The sequence below is a fragment of the Meleagris gallopavo genome, chromosome 6 (assembly GCF_000146605.3).
Source record: "Meleagris gallopavo isolate NT-WF06-2002-E0010 breed Aviagen turkey brand Nicholas breeding stock chromosome 6, Turkey_5.1, whole genome shotgun sequence".
NCBI lineage: Eukaryota > Metazoa > Chordata > Aves > Galliformes > Phasianidae > Meleagris > Meleagris gallopavo.
Genome location: NC_015016.2, coordinates 24099318 through 24120297, shown reverse-complemented (window position 1 = coordinate 24120297; position 20980 = coordinate 24099318). Strand labels below are relative to the sequence as shown.

The following is a 20980-nucleotide window of genomic DNA, read 5'->3' as shown; positions in this document are numbered from 1 at the left end:
TATTTTTTGCAATTGTAAAATTCTTTTGCCTCATAAACTTTGCTCCAACTGTCCCCACTCATCATGGCAGGCACTGATTACTAAAGGCTGTCTCTTGGAAGTATCACAATATTAAACAAACAGCACTATTTTAAAAAGAGGTAACACTCAAAATATTGTTTCAGCAGCACGGTGCTGAAGGTTACCAGCAGGCAAAGAACACCAGCACAATCATTATTACTACTTGCTAGTAGACATTAGACATGTGCGTGCAGCAGAAAGCCTCAGCTAAGCTGCTGCTAGGAACCATCTCTCAAAGCCACCAGAAAGACTATATGAGGAAAGGAAAAGGGAAGTGCTCACATCTCTTAATAAGAGGGCTTCTCTCCTCACTTCTTTGTATTCAGCTTAAACAAGCACCAACTTGCCATATTTAAATGCAAGTAAAAGGAACTGAAAATTGAGGAATGCGGCAGTATCGCCTATATGAGGAATCAGCAAGAAAAAATAATCATGCCGTTAGAAAAAAGGCAGAAGCAGAATAAAATAGAAATTTAGGTGAGCCACAAATGCCGTGTAGACACTGACCACTTTGTGTGCTTAACAGATTGCCCCAGCATTTTGCTTGCCTTTTGCTTTTCTAGGCTGTGTAGGGCCTACTCTGCATGGTGGAAAAGTAAAAGAAATAATAAAGTTCATTTCTCTTTATTATTTTCTAGGCAGTGGGACCCAGGTTTTTTTAGTGTAAATAAAACCAACAATTTAGCACAGTGGTGAGTCTAGCCTCTGGCACAAGCAAAATGTAGTATGCAGAACATTGATCCCAAAATGATGGTAACCAGCATCAATTCCTCAATTAACTTTTAGCCTGCCTCAGTGTCTGCACTGATCTGCCCCCATCACCCTTCAGCCCAGGAGAGCTGAAATCTCACATTTCAGCATCCATTTACTTGAGGCAACCTAAGGCCCACTTGGACAAGAGTGTGACTGGCACTTCAGGGAGAAGAGGGAACCAAGCAGAAATTGTGTCCTCCGTGTACTTTCCCTCTTTCAGAGCTATTTCGTTTTGTGGTTTCAGATGTACATGGAATGTGGTTTTACCCAGTGAAGTCAATTTCTTATTAATTATCAAGTCAACCATTTTATGCATTAATTTTTCTTCCTAACAATTTATAAATAAAAGCAAAGACAGTTGTTCCTCCTATGACATTCTACTTTGGCATATAAACCCTACTACATGTTAATTGATATTTCACTTATCGCTTTTTTCAGGTTTATTTGTCAGAACTTTGAATTTAACTGATGCTGATTTTGGAAGGAACTTGATTTTCAAAGAGAGTGATGTTTCCAGTGTGCATTAGAGTTATTTTGGAATGTCACGTGACAGGATATGTCATGTGTACATCAGCACTTTGACAGAGAGAAGGATCTGTTACTATCCTCACTCAGAAGGCTTTTATACAATATTTTGATTGAGGAATGAAAGGAAAATACAATTTGCAATGACTCTTGCCAAGTTCTTGGTTTTCCTTTGCCTTGTGTGTGGTACATTGCAATTACAGTCTCTGGGTAAGTTTCCTGCTGGTTTTGTGTTAGACTAGGTATGAAAATATTTTTCCTTGAGCATATTTACAGTTTTAATGGACTAACTGATTGTTTTATATTTGTTATCAGACTTGATATGTGATGTAAAGAACGTGTTATCCTGGTAGCTCCCAGTTCACAGAATGAAAGAGGAGAGATGTGCAGATGTTGAGGGAAAGGAAGGTAATAAGAGCAGGATACTTAAACTGGTGTTTCTTTCTGTGAAAGTGCTAAATTAGATGGTACTGTAAGGGAGGGCAATAGGAGGTGGGGTAGCATAGGGCTCTCTCAATTTACTCCCCATCATCTCCATAGTGCAATGATGAAATTTTAGAGCCATATATTCATCTGAGCTGTAGTGATGACTGACCTGTATTCTTTTGGGTCAGCCTTTTTTGTTTTGTTTTTGCTTTATTTCATTTTGTATTGTTTTTATGTTTGTTTAAAAAAATGATGGAATAATAAAGTGAACCTACTGAGCTGAGCAGAATAGTACAATGCAGTAAGCTCCTTAATGTGTGAGATCTATCCAGGGTTTTTGTGCCTTCAGGAACCACAGCTTGTCATTACAGGGCAGAATCAGATTTTCCTACAAGGTTAACATACCAGACTCTGAACACATTTAAAGCTCAAACCATGCTATTACAATATTTTATTTAAAAATTCTAGATGCAAAAAAAAATATAGTAATAATAATAAAATTAAAATGATAGTATGACCTCTCAGTTTAGGTAGGAAAATGGATTGATAAATAGTTCTATTAAGTCCTTTTTAAATGTTGCTAAAAAAACAATTTATTGATCCATCAGTGAGGTTTGTTATCAGCTACAATGTGCACATCCTTGTCAGAGTACAAGTGAATAAGTGAAAATAATCTGTCTGAACATTAGTCCCAGCAGCTGAGGGCTGAAAGGAAGAAGAATCTCTGGAGCCTGGCTCAGCCCAGCCAGGTCCTGACTCACCTGCTGCAGGTGGCTGCTTCTCCTCATGGACCAGAGAACTGAAAAAGGCTCCTTCCTATATGTGATATCCGTGTGACTTAACTGCATGTCAATGATCAGACTGATTCTGGACTGCTATCTTTCTTTTCAAAATTACAATTACTCTTTATTCTTTAGATACATCCTGCAGGTCAGTTCTCATTTATACTGCTATACACTATTGCTTCTTGTTTTCCTTTAACATCCGTTTTTCTATATTGCTCTTGTCTCTTCCTACCAGCCTCCATAACATGCTGCTGCTAAAATTACCTTCCTCTCCCATCTTTGTAACATACCTATGCTTGGGATTCCTCCACCGCTGGACAAAGTCTGTAGTCTGTTCTGCTTTCCTCGCCAACTGCTTTCCCAACAGTGCAACAGTTTGACGAGGCTTTATGAGTTGTTCTGCAAACAAAGATTGCAGCTGATCTGCACACTGGTGTTACACAGACAATTTTATAGCTCCTTGCGGCTGCCAGAGGCCAGGTTCAGCAACTTTGAACAAGCTACTTCTCTTGCTGATGAACTAAGAGGGAATTATTTCCCCAGAGTTTCCAGGGCCATAGTTCAACTGCATGTTTGCTTTCTTCCTCTGAGTTCATCCAGGAATTATTTTTTTGAATATACAGATGTGCCTGGTTTAGGTAGTATTACTATCCCTTTTGTGGATTAAAAACAAGTACTGAGTAATATTGTGTATCATCTCACTTCATTCTAAAAACAAATTTAAAAGAATGTCTTAAATTTTGTAAAAAGTAAATTTTTAAATGGATGATTGATCCAATTTCAAACTTTCTAGTGCTTTAGATTTGATCATTAAGATTGGAAAAGGCCACTAAGATCATTTAGTCCAACCATCAACCCGTCCCCACCATGCTTACTAACCACATCTCTCAGTGCCACATCTACATGTTTCTTGAACTCTTCCAGTGATGGTTACTCCACCACCCCTCTGGGCAGCCTGTGCCACTGCCTCACTGCTCTTTTAGAAAAAAAAATTCCTGATATCCAACCTGAATCTTCCCTGGTGCAATGTAAGGCCATGACCTCGTGTACGTATGGCTGATGCTATGCATTCTTACAGTTTTTGCATCATTACGTACTTCATTTTCTTTTAGCTGATGCAATGCCAATACCCTAACAGTAGCACTCCATTTCACTTCTTTCAGATGACACAGAGAGATTTTGGACAGAAGATGCTTCTACTGGTGTTCACTATCAAATAAACTCTGAATCAGCTCTAACATGGCATCAAGCAAGGAAAAGCTGTCAGGATCAAAATGCAGAACTATTAAGCATCACGGAGATGCATGAACAAGAATATGTAGGAGGTAAAAGAATAGAAAACCAGACCATAAGATATGCTGGGGAATTGTGCTGCTCCAGAGCTTTAGAGGATGCAGTTGGCTGCCTTGTCTCTTGGCTCAATGAAAAAGAAGAGTTGTTCGCTAGGAGCCACAAAGATGGTGCTCTGAGCAGCTCTTCGATTAGCTGGTGTTTCTTTGTGATTGCTCCTAAACCAGTGCAGGGAGGAAAGTAGCCCCATCCCACTGTTGTATTCCAGGTAGTGGTTGCCATGTCTGCAGCCTGCTTCAGTTGGAGGATTCCCTCCACTTGCCTTACCTACTGGTATGCTCATTTCCAATCAGGACTAAAGCCTAGTCCTCAAATTTACCTCTTTCCTCTGTGCTTCAAGGACTATTATTAACAATATAGGGGTTATAAATGGGAACAGATGATGAATAAACTGTTACTGAAATAGTAAAACCAGATATTTATCATTTTTGCTAGTAATAGGAGATCTCTGCTATCTTTACAATTATTCAGTTACACATCTTACTATTTAAATCTGTTTACTTCATTAATGTGAAAAGCAGTATTTCTGGGCAGGTTTTAAACCAAGAAAGGTACATTACTTTTGACTTTATTTCTTCTACATGAGCTTGCTAATAATGAGAATAGGAAGGCACCATTGACTTTCTTTTCTAATTTAGAGCTAATTAAAAAATTCAGTTTTTCATTGTGGATTGGATTGAACACCTTGAATTTCAACAGTGGATGGCAGTGGGCTGGGGGCAGTCCTTTCAGATATTTAAACTGGGCTCCAGGTAAGAACTGCATTTACTTTATAATCTTGGAATGGATTCTGATAAGACACCAACTAATTAAACTACCTCAGTTGCTTCTATTTCAGAGAAGCCTGTGCTAATTTACAATAGCCAATGACCTTTTATTTTCTCCCATAAGCAAAGAGCTTATTTATGAATAGAGAGTCTCTTTTGAAGTGATGTTTAACCTCGCAGATCAGAGGTCAGAATGTTTCCATAATGTTATCCAAGAGTATAAATTTAATTAAATCTTCAAAAAGTAGCAAAATATTTAGAAAATAATGGCACTATGTTGTCTGGAGAAATTCTAAATATTATGGAGAGACTCACAGAGCAAGCTCAAAATTCCTCAATACTATATGCAAAACTGCATGGAATGATGTGTAGGAAGAGAGACTGGGGATCTTGTGGTGTGCCTCACACATGGGCAGAGGGACAGCCGAGAGAGGATGGAAAGCAGCCCAGAGTGATGGGAGAGGGGTGAGTGTGGGGTTTGCTGGTGCAAGGGTAGTAAGGGCAGCAGGCTGGCTGTAGGAAGTGTCCACCACCCAGCAAGCAGTCATGTCCCCTTGCTTACCTTCTTGTTCCTCAGCACTAGCAGATCTGGTACTAGACACCACTTTTCTATTCCTTTCGGAGACTCTTTTACAACAAAACAGAAAAAAGAAAACCTCTTTCATAGGAAAGAAGAACTGCAAAATTCTTGAGATGTGCAAGAATGATTATTCTGCCTACGAGTACCAGTGTATCAGGAAAAGAACTAGAATGTTCCCCATACTATCCTGAGACAAAATCTAAGGAGATTCGTTTATCTCACTCAATGCATAAAGATGAAAAGCACCACCCTGCAAATTGCAACAGCAATTATCCTCTGGGGAGGGCTTCTTCATGTCAAGCACTGAAAAAATCACAATAACACAATGGTTCTACTGACAATGCAATCCACTTGTTGATCTTTTTGTATATATCAGTTGTGAGAACCTGTTTTCTCTCTTACTCAAAGGAAGTCCTTTCCCAGCTCCTGGGAAAATCTGTGGCACAATGAATCCCAGACAGAATGCTAAATGGGAAAACCAAGAATGCAACCGGAGATTTGGCTACATCTGTCAAAAGAGAAAAATAAATTCAAAATTTTACAATATAACCAAAGGTATGTATAGAAAGAAAATTTTTCTTTGGTTTCCAGAGAATGCAATCCCTAATTTGTAAAAGACAAGGGAATGCAACATTATTTTTTAAACAAGATTTCCAAAAGCGAAGCTATATATGCACACATGGACTTTCATACAAGATGAGAGGACAAAGGTGTAACATATTTATCATCTATTGGAGAATATTGTTATTTTGTTCATCATTCTATTATTCATTTTATCAAAAAAGATAGAAGCTGCTCTGCCACTATAACAGTGATAGCAATCGCATTTTGCATACAAACAGTAGGAAGTTTATGGTTCTCCTTTGCTCAATATCAATATAAAAATCCTTTACAACAACTATATGCAACTGAGTGAGTTCATATGTGCAGAGCAGGAGGAGCAGCAGCATTCATGCAGGCTATGTTTCATCTGTTGCCTACTGAGACCAAAGACTTCAATGACACATCAGTGTAGCTGTGGACATCCCCATACAGGAGGGATCTGGCAGAAGTTGTTGTCTGGGAATGTTTTAAAAGCTGCTTTTATAGCAGAAGACAGGAGAGACAGACCTCTGCCTTGGTCTCTCTTCTCCAGAGAAAAATTTTAAATTACATCTCTGACACAATGTGGGCATTTTTATTGGTACTTAACTTGACATTGAAAGACTAATCATTCTATTTGCATATTAAGCAAACTCTGCCTTAATGACTTTTGCTTCTTATTTGACGATATTTGCATTTCTACCTGCAACTTTGTGTTTATTCATATAGTACTACTTCTTGTAAAGAGTGCTTATTTTACACTTTATAAAATTGCTCTGAATATTTGTGCTTCTATTTTAGAGGAAATGAGACCTATTAAATGCACAAAAGGTTGGTGGCCATATGCAGGCCACTGCTACAGCATTCAAAGAGAATCCAAAGCATGGAAGGATGCTCTGACTTCATGTAAGAGGCAAGACGGAGACTTGGCCAGTGTCCACACCATTGCTGAATACAGCTTTCTGGTGTCACAGCTTGGTTACAGTGAGTATATAAGTGGGCCTCTATTTTGTTTGGCACATCTGCAATGCAAAAGCTGGGCTTCATTAAATATTAATGTTTTCTCTGAAATATCACAAGCTGAAGGCTGTATATAACTTATGGTGTTGTCAGCTGTTACTGATGCATAAAAAAGCATATATTTATTAAGAAAATCTACATTTTAAAATATTTTGAAATGAGAAAAGAAAACATCTTATTCTCAACAAATTTAGGTAACAGAATTTCCACATAAAGATCTTTAATATTTGCAGTTCTTGCATTTTTTTTCCCTAAGTTTCTATAGTTCCAGAACTGAGCTTCAAATCTGAAAGAAATTTAACTTCCTGCTGAGAGTAAAACCTCTTGTTGAGGATAACCTCTCAATATATCTCCTTCTAAGAAAATAATGCTTTTTCATTTCTGACTCTCCTCAAATCTGTCTTCACCAGTCCTGACACTCACCTCGTATGCTGGACTTAGTGACCACTCCCGACAGACCCTCTAAGGATCCCCAGTTAAGGAAATGTATTGGCAAATGTCTTTGTTTCTTGGACTTCATCTCATCTCCCGATGAGTGGGGCACACTGCCACACTCATTGCTTTATATCCATGCTGGGGGTATTTTGTTCTTCTAAGCCACAGGTGCTCAATTTGCAAAAAATTTCTGTCAGCCATAAGGAGCCATATGTCTATTAATTTCAGGGATTTATGGGTGGCATCTGAAGTCTCTTCTCTACCAATTAAATCAACCCTTACTACAGATCTGAACAGAAACCAGCACTTTGATTAGAGCATGAAGGCTGCCTCTTGTGTACCACATCCTGACTTTTATCTGTCCCTCTTTGTGCTGGATTTGGAAGTGTTTGTTGTATTACATAGCAGACAATAAGTAAATCTTTCTCTTTCCATGCTTTAGAGCCAACAGAAGAGCTATGGCTGGGCCTAAATGACCTGAAGGCTCATTTCTATTTTGAGTGGAGTGATGGGACCCCTGTGACATTCACCACATGGCAGCGCAGACATCCCACCTATAGGAACGGTTTAGAGGACTGTGTTGTTATGAAGGGGCAGGTAAAACTTTGCAGCTATTTTATAGAAATGTAACTAATAACTGCCTCAGACTGAAATCATGTGCCATCATCTACCTTTATATCTTACCTTAGTCTTTTGTATCTTTTTTTTTAAATATCTTATCTATATCTTTATATCTTTTATATATTTGTTTCTTAAGATATATATATATAGATATATATATATATATCTATATATATATATCTTAGAAACAAATTTGGCATCAGACTGATAAAACTTGAGAGAACAGGGAAGATCAGAATTGGAGCCATATGTCTATTAATTTCAAGGATTTATGGGTAGCATCTGACATCTCTTCTCTACCAACTAAATCATCCCTTACTACAGATCTGAACAGAAACCAGCACTTTTATTAGAGCATGAAGGCCGTCTCTTGTGCACTACATCCCAACTTTTATCTGTCCCTCTTTGTGCTGGATTTGGAAGTGTTTGTTGTATTACATAGCAGACAATAAGCAAATCCATAATTCTAATGCTACATTTTGAAATTTCTTTCATGGTGCAAAGCCAGATTCATGAGTTTTACATTAGAATTTACTTTTAATCTGTTGGTTACAACAATGGAAAAAGTTGTAGCTCTGGAGAGAAAGGAAGATGAGCTAGTAGTTATCAAAGATGCTGTTAGCATACCTTGTTTTCCAGTCTGGTAGACCATTAAGTTCATCTATATCACTTCATTGAGGCATGAAGACATGGCACTAGCGCATAGTTCTCCTCTGTAATGTAATAAGGGCAGTAACACATATCTGCCAAATAATTTAATCCAAAGCCCTGTAGACTTTATTTTCTTGCCATCATGATTGTTTGGGTTTTTATACTCATTTACACATATATGCATACACATATACAAAGTATCATGGAAAACAAACAACAAACACAAAAAAATTAGAAAAATGCATAATTGCTATGATGTTGAACAATATTTATGTCTGTCAGTATTAGACATTAATAGGATTAATCCTTAACCACATTTCTTGAATAAAAAGGTCTTATTTCAATTTTATTTTTTAACATAATTCCTTCTATGACAGAAATCAGTTATTTTCAGTCTTCTCCTTGATGAATGAAATAATTCGATATACTGTGACACATTTAGGTGTATATTATTTCATTGATCTCTTTGCCATAAGCATAATGAAATATTACCACTATAAATGCATATCCATTAGCCGTGGATGAGAGGTCTTTTACTAACTCTCTCATGAAATAGGTAGTTGTAATAGTCAATAATGTCGAAACTTCAAAACAGCATCAAATGAAGCTCAAACCATTCCTCAAAGGTGTCTTTTTTTTCTTTTTAAGAAATCTCCATCAACAATCCTATAGTTTTCTTATGTAAAATACATCAGTGGATCTTGTAGTGAAGAAGAAGGAAAATGATTATTTTCTTATGCTTACAAGTGCCCCTATTTTTACATTTGTTTATTCTCTCTGCTCTTCTAGGATGGGTACTGGGCAACTGATGTTTGTGATAGGCAACTTGGTTACATCTGTAAAAAGAAGGCCTCATCACAGTCTCCTGAAGAAAAGATCAAGGACCCAGGCTGCCAGGAAGTAAATGGTGTCTCATAAATGATTTATACTGGGGAAAATCAACATGAATTATTTTACTTGCTCTTCATGCTTTTAGAGCTTTGGTGTTTGTTTCTTTGAGGAAACCTAGTCTTTTCCCCACAAACAAACTATTAATATATGCATATACTTCATTTTCACTCTGAAAATACTCAAGAATGTAAACAACTACTTACAGGTAAATGAATACTTCCTTTCCCCCCACTCCCAGGTGTTCCCTTGTAACATCAATTCATTACTGTTCTACTTATAGCCAAACATGCAAAATTGCCTTAAGCCACTTTGTTCTGTCTCTCAGATCTGTTATTTAAAGTTTTCATAGCAAAGTCTTTACTACTGAAAGAACTCTAAAAGAAACAAAGTAATTTCCAAACATAAGAAGATCAGGTTTTCTGTACCATATCACTACTGGTGGATTACTTAGTTGGTCTTTTAGTAATATCAGTGGGTTATTTCTTCCAAAATACACTTTTTTAGAGAATCATTAAATTTACTCTAGTCAGCATCAATCTCTGTAATAACAGAAAGAAGCAGGGGTGTTTTAGTGAGGTTCCTCCTTTCCACTCACACCCCAAACAAGCACTGGCTGAGTTCCTCTTGGCTGAGAAAGTCTCCTTGCTATTCCTTCAAGGGTGGGAGGCACAGCTTTGAGGAACTGTGCTTATACAAGAATTAATTTCAGAACTGGAATACTTTCGTATTTCATCATGTCAGATCCTGCAACTAGAGAAAGTGTGGCCACAGCTCCCCCTGAATGAATCACTGCCTTATTATGGTGATGTTTGAACAAACCCAGCCTTACAATGAACTGGAATGTGATAACACAGTCACTATTTTTTTTGAAAATTCATGTACACATAAAAGAAATGAAGAGTTTAACATCATCCTTTAAGTAAAAATGCCTTTTGTAGGAGAAGAAACAGCAAAAAAAACTCACAGCTTTTGTTTATTAACAAATTTGTCTAATCTCATCTTTTTAATCCCAGCTGCAACAAATTAAATATAAAATATTTACATATACAAGAGCACAGCTAATTTCTATACTGAAATATCTTTACAATTCACATTAAGGTCATCCTTTTCTTCTTCACAGGGTTGGAAAAGATTTGGTTTTCACTGTTATTTGGTGGGTTCTGCACTTGCAAATTTCTCAGACGCAAATAAGACATGTGAGCAGAGCAAAGCTTATCTAGCTACAGTGGAAACCAGGTAGGAAATTATCATTCTTCTACTTTAAAATTAGTGCTCTTCAGAAACCTTCAAAATTTGTCTCTTCTTTTTTTTTTGAGAAAGCTTTGAAAAGCACTTCAGTAATACTTTTAAATAGTTAAGTAATAAGAAAAAAGACTTATTTTTTACAGATTTCTATTTAATTAAAATTGCTTTCAAATTTTGAGGGTTCTTGAGTTCCATTTTCTCCTAGTATTAAATTTCTAATTAAGGCAGCCTCTATTTTACTTTTTATTTATTTTGGAAATTTGGTTACTTACTTGTCTTTCCTTTATTTACTGTAGAGCTACCTCATAAATGTAGAAAAAAAAAAAAAAAATTCCTAAGCACCTTCTACACCAAATTCTGAACAAATGTATACACCCGTATATTTCTACCATAGCCAGAATGTATTATGGCACCTACCTCCATCTCAAATGGTCTTTGCACTTCATGGCCACTGAGGAACACCACTGTGTAGCAAATCTGGCTGCAGCTTAGTTCTCCCCTGCTGATAGATTTGAGGCATCACAAATTGTGACATTTGCAGTGGTGATTTGGTGATTTTCAACATTTAACACAACCAGGTAGAAAGGAGAGGATGCCTTCAGCTGAAAGGAGAAAGTTGTCCCTCATCAAGTTCTTTCAAAAACACTAAAGCTTGCTGAGGTTTTGCTTGAACTTCTCTGAGGACTCGTTCTCTTGGGGTCATACTAGCATGACAGGCTTATTTGTACCAATTGGATCAGCAGTGGAAGGCAATAGGTTGTGTTTGAACACTGTTTTCCACCTCAGGAATGAGCAAGCCTTCCTGATTAGTCTGACTGGGCTGAGGTTTGAAAAGTATTTCTGGCTCGGTCTCTCTGATACAGAAGAACAAGGGATATTCAGGTGGACAAGTGGGGAAACTCCTTCCTTCACACACTGGAATTCAGCAATGCCAGGTAAGTTCTGCATGAGCTTAACCCTTGTAATCAGAGTCTGGCTGAAATTCAAGCAGATTTCTGCTTTCTATCCCCTAGTACTGGAAGTAAGAGATGGTACTTTTGTGTATACAGCTGTAGGTGACCAGTATCAACAGACCTCGCGTTTGGCTCCAGTGTAAAACACTTCCACAGCAGAGTGTCAGGTGCTGTGTAACTCAGTTACCTGTAAATCTGTACAGAAACATATTTTTATGGGCTACGCTGAATGCAATAGGAGCTGACAAGATCCATAGTCTCTTTTTCTCTCTCTCTTCTTTTTTTTTAACATTTTTAACACCTGTTAACAACAACTCATCACTTTGAGGAAAATGATTATGGGCAGAGTATGGGGCCCACGGGTGAGAAATGGAGAGCAGGTGTCCAGCTGTTCTGCATTTCAACAAAAGGTGACTGGAGGCTCTTGTCTTCACAGTAGCAAGTTATGTGTTGAAACAAACTTCTTGTACTTGATATCACCCTTCCTGAAATTGAATTATCTGGATTCTGAGAACTGCAAAGCACTTGACAGGCCATCTGTTACAAATGAAAATAAAATCAAGTGCTATGTGCCCTGTGATTTCCCTGGGGTGGTGAGATAAGGAACATTTGTATCCTAAATCTACAATCTCCAGTTTTAGGAAAGGTGCGTCTCTGAGGTTCATTGACCCATCTCTATGCTGTGGCAAGAGATATTCAGAATAATTTCATAACCACAATGGCTTTAAATCTGCATAATATGCAGCTTTATATCATAATTTTGTATGAATACAAAGATCTAATTTCCTAGAGAGCAATTAGGCTTTGATTTTGTTCATTTCTTTTATGTATCACAAAGGAAATGAGCAAGGCTGCGTCGCCATGGGAACTGCAGCCAATGCTGGATTATGGGATGTCATTAGCTGCCAGGAGACAGCAAATTTCCTTTGCAAGCAGCGGGCAGTGGAAATGCCACCGCCGGCTCCTCCTGCCCAGGTCCTGGCAGCGTCCTGTGCCCAGGGCTGGGATGGAGCCCCACAGGCAGACTCCTGCTTCAAGGTCAGTGCATCGCTGCCCTGCCAGCCTGAGAGCCTGGCCTGGCATGAAGGGACCCAAGTGCTGGGCATTTCTGGAGAATTATCTCCTCTAGGGAATTCAAGTGAGGAAAAACAAAACAAAACAAAACAAACAAAAAAAACCCCATGAGACAAGTCCATCAAATATAACAAAACACAACAGTGGAAGAGCTTATAGCAGTGAAAATGGGAAGCTAAAAATAAGCTTCATTTTACAGAAATGAGAGGTGAGAGTCTCACCACATTTATCTCCTTCCAAGAATTTGGAACTTCAGATAAGTGTAGTACTAAATCTCAAGAGCTGGCTGTGTCACTTGAATAAAACAATGTCTCCTAAGAGAAAGATGATGGGAGTCTGGCCTTCTGTCAGCTTTCTTTCACAGAATATGTAATGTTTTTAGTGATACTTTTAAATTCACATTTAGTTTGCCATTGGTGATACTTCGGCAGGTAAAAGCTTTGTATGTTCTCTTGATTGAGCTAAAAATGTCTCCTTTCTGAAAAGAAAAAGTAAAGAGAAAGTAAAATAGATGAAGTAAATATCAATAATATGGAACATTGCTCTTCCAAGTCTTTGTGTAAGTATCCTTCCCCTTTCTCTCCTGAAATTCTGCTTGCTGGAAGGACACATGATTTTAGCCTTCTATTTACAAGGGTATCAACTTTTATGTCACAGCCAGTTAATTGTTGTTACTCTCATTATTGATTTTTTCCACGTATCTGCTTGCTGCTTATCCTTACCCCAAAATGTCAAGCATCATTCTTCAAGACCATGTGTACTTCATATTAGGATGCAGAGCTTGCAGTGCTGCTCTTCCTCAGCCTGCATCGGCATCTTTCAAAATGTCTGTCTCCATCCATATTATCTTTCCTATTTCAACACATTGATTTACCTGCCTCCCATTTCTCAATAATCTCCTGCTTTCTACTGCACAATACTAAGACTAGTCAATTCTGTTTTTCTTTGAGCCCTTTAGTGTTCAAAGCTCTAATTAAATTATAAACTATTGTGACACTTTTTGTTCTTCCCTGAAACCCACCAGGCTAATCTTCCCTTACAATTTTAAAAATAGAAGAGAAAAAGATAGTTACAATCTACACGACTAATTTAATATTATAGGTCTTGACAGATGTTGTCTTAGTTTTAAAGGGATGTGTCTCAATTACACAGGCAATCATATCTTTACATCAAACTTTATATTTATATTTAGTAATTTATCACAATTTTTTTCTCAATAGTTCTTTGTGAGGGACAAAAACCTAAAGAAGAATTGGTTTGAAGCTGAAGAATTCTGTAGAGAAATAGGAGGAAATCTGGTCACAATCAATTCAAAAGAAGATCAAGTTTTTATATGGCAGTTAGCATTGTGAGTACTTGCACAATCATTCTTTTTTATGTTAATGTTATGCTAAATAATCAGATACATTAGGAGCTGAGTAATTAAGTGAAAAAAAATGATAAATTTTAAAAGAAAATAGAAAGCTTTCATTTGGAAATATCACACTGAATTATATTTTAAATATATATATTTCAACTTGAATATTTTCAAGTAGTTTTGAAATTCTGAAGTTTTCATCACAGTTTCTTGTTAAGGCTGTTCTCCAGATCTGATCAACGTTGTACATGTGAACCCCTCTTCCAAAAAGGAGACACTAAAATGTTCAGCTCTAATTGTGTGGGTTTTTTTAATTGTTGCAATTCATATTTTAATACATACATTCAAAAAAACTTAAACACATCCTTGAATGAGTGTGGACATTATTAGCCTATAAATTGAAGACTCCTTAAATCAAATGAATTAATTTTCACTCACTTATATTAACATTGTAGATGCCACTTTGCCATCAAGTGCCATCACAAGAAGTGCCAGGGAGGAAATCAGAGAAGTTGAAAAAGAAATTACTTTTTCATTTATGAGATGGTATCATAACTCTCTAGTCACAGTTTACTTCTATTAAAAGCTGTTTCTATGAATTCTTGCTAGGAACTAGGAACTGTACTTCACCCACAAGTATGGGACCTGGGCTAGCACCATGCTACACTGCTTCTCCTCCAAATTCATTTCAACTTGTCCTGTGCCAGCACAGAGCATTGGGAACTCCGTGTCAAAGAGTGCAGTTGATGAGCCTGGCGGTGGGCCAGCAGGGAAGGAGTAGCTCCCGCTTCAGATGTGTCTCAAAGCTGCATGTTTCTATGCTTTCCAGCAATTATATGGCTCCTCTTCTTCTGCATTCATGTACCTATATTGTATGATTTCTTTCAGGGAAAAAGGACTGCAAACTCAGGGTTTCTGGATGGGTCTGTTTCTCTTAAATCCTGATGAAGGCTTTACCTGGATTGATGGTTCTCCTGTGAGTACTTATTTGCTGGATATTATTTCTTTTTTTTTTGTTTAGCTTTTATAACATACAGATTTTAATGGTTTCATCACACCCACACCCCTGCTGTGCGACAGAATTGGGGAAGTGAGCTCGCCATCTCTTACAGAGTCAGATAAATGTCACTACCTCCATGCATCTATTTCTCCTCCATGCTTTCTAGAAAGTGTAATCTTTTCACCTCTGGGAAGTGATGGAAAGTGAACATGTTAGTAAGACCTCCCCAGCCCAATCAGAGCTTTTTGAACTCCTTTCAATTGCATAAATGAGCTGCTTGCACTAATGAGACCCTGACATTGTGTGACAAAAATCTCAATTACTTCCACTCCGTTCAAAGCACATAGTGAATGAGCTGTGTTTCCCACACAGGTAATTTATGAGAACTGGGATGAAGATGAACCTAATAATGATAAAGGAATTGAACATTGTGTTATGTTTAATAGATCACCCCAAATGCGCTGGAATGATGTGTACTGTGAACATTTGCTTAATTGGATTTGTGAAACTAAAAAAGGTATGACTACTTCACCATTTAATTGGAATGATAAGCAGAAGTTCAAAAATAAATTATATGGATTTCAGCAAATTTACAAGAAGAAAGATATTGGGAATTTTTCATTGTAAAACTAGAGCGGTGAAGGTAACACTTAAAGCAAGAGGAACAAATTGAGATATTTCAGTTGTACTCAGATGTAGGAAGTTCAAGAAATTGCTTTATCTCTGGCTTTATTTCTTTTAGGTATGGGTTGAATAAATTTGCAAGGCAAAGTTGCTTAATCTCCTTATCGAGATAAGGAGATTTTATCTACTTTTACCTCCTCCTTGTCTTTCTATCTTCTATGGGTTCACACAGGAGACCTGAAGATGTAGGAGACTAAGAGTTCCCTACACAAAAGATTTAAAAAAAAAAAGGTTTAGGTTCCCATTGTAAGAGAGATAATGGGAACTAGAGAGAGGGTTAAGTTGCTATAGGAACTAGAATATTGAAAAGCTGATCAAAAATAGAATTACTGTAGCCCTGAAGGACTCTTAGATCCACTTCAAAAGCTCCCAGAAGTTAAAAGGAAGGTGGATGCACATGGGGAAATTGTGAGAGGGAGGATAGGGAGGGGAAAGGAGATGCAGCTGCGCAAACATCACTGAGTATATCTAATGGACCTCTGCCAACAAATAGCGAGAAATGCACGATATTACCATTGAAAAATTACTTACCTGAACAGGAAGAATCCCTGTTCCATTGTGGGTAGATTAGTTGTTCTCACACACCAGCAGAACACTGCTGCTCAGCAGCACATCCTGCGCAGCCCTGCAGACACACTGAGCCTGCTGTGCTGCACAGAAGGCTTTGTGAGATGCTCAAGAGGAGTTCACAAACTGTGATGGAGATACTCCAATCAGCTCATCTTGGTGATCACTCTAGGTGATCTCTCAGTAGTAAAAATAAATAAATAAAAATAAATAAAGGAAATAATTAGATCTTGTTATTATGTGTATCGATTAGATGAGATCCCAGTGAAAGGGGAGATGGTCAGAAGTTAATTATCTCATTTTTTTTAGAATGCAGTGTCATTATTTAGCCTGGTACACCTGGAGATCCATGCATAACATTACAAATCAAATCTATCTGGCTTGTGATTTTTCCCATTGTTTATTTGTTTTGTGTTTGGAACATTGCTCATGATGATGTTTTATTTTACAGGTACACTGCTCAAACCTGAACCAAACAACAAACGTGGTAGGATTTTTTCCTCTTTCAATGGAAGTTTTACTATATAGTTCTTGGACTTTGCACAGATATGATATGATGTCAAATATGTTTCTTTATCTTCCAGAATATCAAGCTATAGAAACTGCTGATGGGTGGATTATATACAAAGATAAGCAGTACTATTTCAGCAGAGAACGTGAGCCTATGGAAAAAGCACGGAGAATTTGCCAGAGGAACTTTGCAGATCTCGTTGTCATTGAGGATGAAAATGAAAGACAATTTATATGGAAATATGTAAGCACTGAACCTACTAATTATCTATTATTACTTACATATTAGTTACAATTTTTGTTTATATTTATGTACTAATCATTAATTCAGTGCATTGGTTGTGGCCACTTTTGAACCCATTAAGAATTTCACTGTTGTTTATTTTAACTGCTTGGTACAATTATTGCATTGGTCTTGAAGCATCCAGCACAAAACAGGGACCTGAGCTCCATCCACACAGGCAGGCAGTGGGACTTTGCAGCCTTCCTGAACGTCTGAGGTCAGCAGCCAAGAATGCTGATGAGGGACTTTTCAAATCTGATGCAGAGCAGATTGAAAAAGTAGAAAGATTTTACCTGTTTATCCAGGCTAAAATCCTGAGTTTCTGTCCTATATTACGTATTTGTAATATGGTACATTTTTTCCAGGCCCTGTAAAGAAATTACTACTGTCTTTAGTAAGAAGATTGGATGGGGCCCTGGGCAGCCTGGTCTAGTATTGAATGTGGAGGTTGGTGGCCCTGCATGTGGCATTGGGGTTGGAGATTCATGTTCCTTGAGGTCCCTTCCAACCCTGGCCATTCTGTGATTCTGTGAAGAGAAAAAAGGCATGTGAATGTTAAAGGTGTAGCAAAGGGCAGTTCAGACACCCTGCATCTGTTCCCTTCTTGCAGCCCAGGTTTGAGTCTGTGAAACAACCAAAAATACAGCTGAAGAACTGTCCAGTTGTTAACTGTGCCAATCACTTTTGTTTTAGATTAACAGAAAACTGAGTGATATATTTCTCCAAGAGAAATCATATTACATTGGTTTGTTTGTCAGTTCTGACCGGAAACTCAGGTGAGTAAAAGAAGAGCACTAAAGCTGTTAATGGACAGCAAACAGTAGTAATTTCATCTCACTCTATGGGGGTGGACACTTGTGTGTTCTTTCCTTTAGTTAATAACACTTGTGTAATAGAACTCCGGGTAGGTTTCAGAAGTCTGAGATGAGGAATATAATTTTTTTCTATACTTATGCAAAGCAGTTCCTTCCAAATCAAAGTGAGCAAAAATGTAAAATTTCATGGGTAACGTTCATTTCACTTGCTGTCTTACACTGAGAGATGTGAATTTGAGACCCAAGCATCCCTTCACAGGCAATGAACATAAACAGCAAGATTTGAGGTGTTGGACATCCACCTCATGATGGGATTAACTCAGACTTAGTTCTCTAATAGTTATGTAGAAACTCCGGAGGTTCATATAGAAACATTTAACCAGAGAAATCCCACTGGTTCAAGTTATGTGAGCCTGAAGCTTGTGCATCTCACAGCTCTCTGAAATTCCTGTTAGGTAACCTTTTTAGAAATCTGTCTGTAGAAGACTTTCATGAGGATACCTTTCTAAAATGAAAGGCAAGTCCAAGCTCTGATGTTACAGCATCATCCAGACTGTTAGAAGCTGCTGAGTCCAACACTATGTATCCAGCCTTTGGCCAAATGGGACACTGATGGGACTTTAGTGCGACAGTACTGAACAGGTGAGAGGCAGCACTAATGCTGTGGATCTGTTCTCTCAGTATATGTAGAGCCTTTTTTCTTTGGTCACTATTCATACCTTGCTCAGCCCTTCTGCTAAACAGACCTCATAACTCAAAATGGCTGCTGGAGGTGTCTGTGTGGCAACCATCTGTCCTTTATTTTTCTTTCAGCTGGCTGGGTAAAAACCCTGTGAACTATGTTGCCTGGGCTCCAGGCAAACCCAATTATTCTTATAACGATGAAAACTGTGTGGTAATGAGAAAAGATTTTGGTGAGTAAAATAGCAGCAAAAAACATTTGGTCAAACATCTTAATGGGCTTATGCATCAAAATCTAGAAGTTTTGCCACCTGTTTAAACCTAAGGCTCCCCATAATTGGCTGCTGAATAATGGGAACTGTTTTTCATAACAAGTACATTGAGGTTTTCATAACAAGTACATTGAGGTGCTCATAGAAGACAAATATACTGTAGTGGGAAGAGGGCTCTGTTTGGGCTGCTAGTGTGAAAGTTGACTGTATCTTATGCCTCTGGAAGGTTATGCTTGTGAGTTATGAATATTGGCTGGGTTACCCTCTGCAATAGCAGTAGGAGTGTTTGACAGAGTGATTGCATTTCTTTTATTTACAGGCTTTTGGAATGATATAAACTGTGGTTTGAAAAATGCCTTCATCTGTGAAAGGCACAATTCAACTTACTCAGGATTTGTTCCCACTGTACTTCCACCTCTGGGAGGATGTCCTGAAATGTGGATTTTGTTTCAAAATAAGGTACAGTAAAAAATATCAGCAGCTTTTAGAAGATTAGCTATAGATAAACAATGGCGTAAGTGCTCTGATTTTATACACTACTCTCTTAAGTGACATTGTAATTAGCAGTGGAGTCAACTTTTGTGGTTTTTTTTTTTTTGTTTCCTGTTTCTGAAGTTGCATTTATTAAATTATAATTTTTAAGTGCTCAAATGCAGTTAGCCACTGTTACTTCTTCGGTTTCTATAACTTTCTTTTTATTTTAGACACCTTTATTACACAGAAATACTGTTTCAATATCCTGATGTGTCACTGCAGCTCCGTCTTTCTAGATAACACTGAGCTGCAAAATGAAAGGTTATGCTTTTTGAGCATAATCAGATACCACAACAATTAAGCTGAGTAAAACAAACTGTAAATTAATTGTTAAAAAAAAAGAGCAATCAACAAAGTATTGTATTTTGCTAAGCCAAGCAAAAGTATACCTAATCACATAAGCATTAAGAAACAAAGAAAAAAGCGCAGTTCAATCCCATAACACAAACACACAAACAATAGGAAAACTACTACTACTACTACTACTGCTGTCTGTGGCTTGCAACTGAAGGAACTTGACTAGAGAGATATCTGCCCTAAGGCAAAGTCCCAGTCTAGAAATATTCTAAGCCCCTGAAAAGATTATACTTTTCAGGAATGTGATTCCTCCTTGGATATCTGCTTAATTTCTCTACAGCTTATGGAAGTTGCCTTCTCTTCCTAAAGTTAACCTTGGACAGCCACAGGTCTGAGCCTTGCACACACAAAGCTGTTATTAGCTGTGTCTACTCTTCACTGGCTGAATGTATGGCATTTCAGCAGCTCCCTCAACTGCTGCACTTTGTATGCAGGGACTGATGAATCAAATCAAATATAATTCTCTTTGACACCTGAAATTTTGCTAATTATTTACTCTCCCTACAGTGTTATAAAATAGTTGGATCCAGGGAAGAAGAGAGACTGAGTTGGTACTCCGCAAGACGTGCTTGTATAGAACTAGGGGGAAATTTGGCCTCTGTACACAATGCTCAAGTACAAGGTAAGGTATCTCAAACTTTTGGTGCTAGCTGCAAAGCCAGTAAATTTCACCAAAGAGGTCATAATTGTTAGTTAAAACTGTAACTGTGGATGTTGTGGCCAAGTGAATTCTTTCTTGTGATTATTAAATATGTGAGCACTTTGAAATGACATAACTATTTTGCACTGGATCCAAATATTCAGGTTCTGTATGTGTTGATGACAGTGCACAGAACCTGCTGGCATTGCTAGTCATGGGGAAATTGTAGAATAATCATGTAATGACTGCAAAGATGAATACTCATGTGATCCTATTGTATGATGAACCCACCACCACCTTTCTCATAGTTCCTCTTTTACAAGATCAGAAGTATCTTCAGAAAACTATGCATTGGTCACCAGTAGTTCTCCAGGGTAAGGACAGAAGATGCTATTCCAAAAAACTCTCCTGACTGTTGTAATATTCAGTATCTCTTTTTAACCATTTCAACAAGCAATACATATGTCACCTTTTCAGGTGATATAGTGGCATGGTGGAGGTCAGGGTTAGAATTTGAAACATTCTTGACAAGATGGTTTTTTTTTGTTTTGTTTTGTTTTTT

General features: G+C 37.7%; 1 protein-coding gene across 1 annotated transcript; it reads left to right on the top strand.

Moving 5' to 3' along the window:
- The first annotated feature begins 1376 nt into the window (after window positions 1–1376).
- LOC104911440 (macrophage mannose receptor 1-like) lies at window positions 1377–20656 on the top strand. The gene is made up of 19 exons (XM_019616414.2): window positions 1377–1548; window positions 3713–3874; window positions 4538–4651; window positions 5655–5801; window positions 6630–6812; window positions 7726–7880; window positions 9345–9455; window positions 10567–10682; window positions 11478–11626; window positions 12483–12682; window positions 13939–14066; window positions 14964–15051; window positions 15448–15592; window positions 16778–16813; window positions 16911–17080; window positions 17813–17895; window positions 18748–18848; window positions 19207–19346; window positions 20286–20656. The coding sequence occupies exons 1-19, from the start codon at window positions 1482–1484 to the stop codon at window positions 20469–20471; spliced, it is 2481 nt and encodes an 826-aa protein (XP_019471959.1). The 5' UTR covers window positions 1377–1481; the 3' UTR covers window positions 20472–20656.
- The last annotated feature ends 324 nt before the right edge of the window (window positions 20657–20980 follow it).

Coding starts and splice junctions, on each gene's coding strand:
- LOC104911440 (XM_019616414.2), top strand. CDS start 1,482: ATGACTCTTGCCAAGTTCTTGGTTTTCCTTTGCCTTGTGTGTGGTACA. Junction 15,052..15,447: donor CCTGGATTGATGGTTCTCCT/GTGAGTACTTAT, acceptor TTTCCCACACAG/GTAATTTATGAGAACTGGGA. Junction 17,896..18,747: donor AGTTCTGACCGGAAACTCAG/GTGAGTAAAAGA, acceptor TTTTTCTTTCAG/CTGGCTGGGTAAAAACCCTG.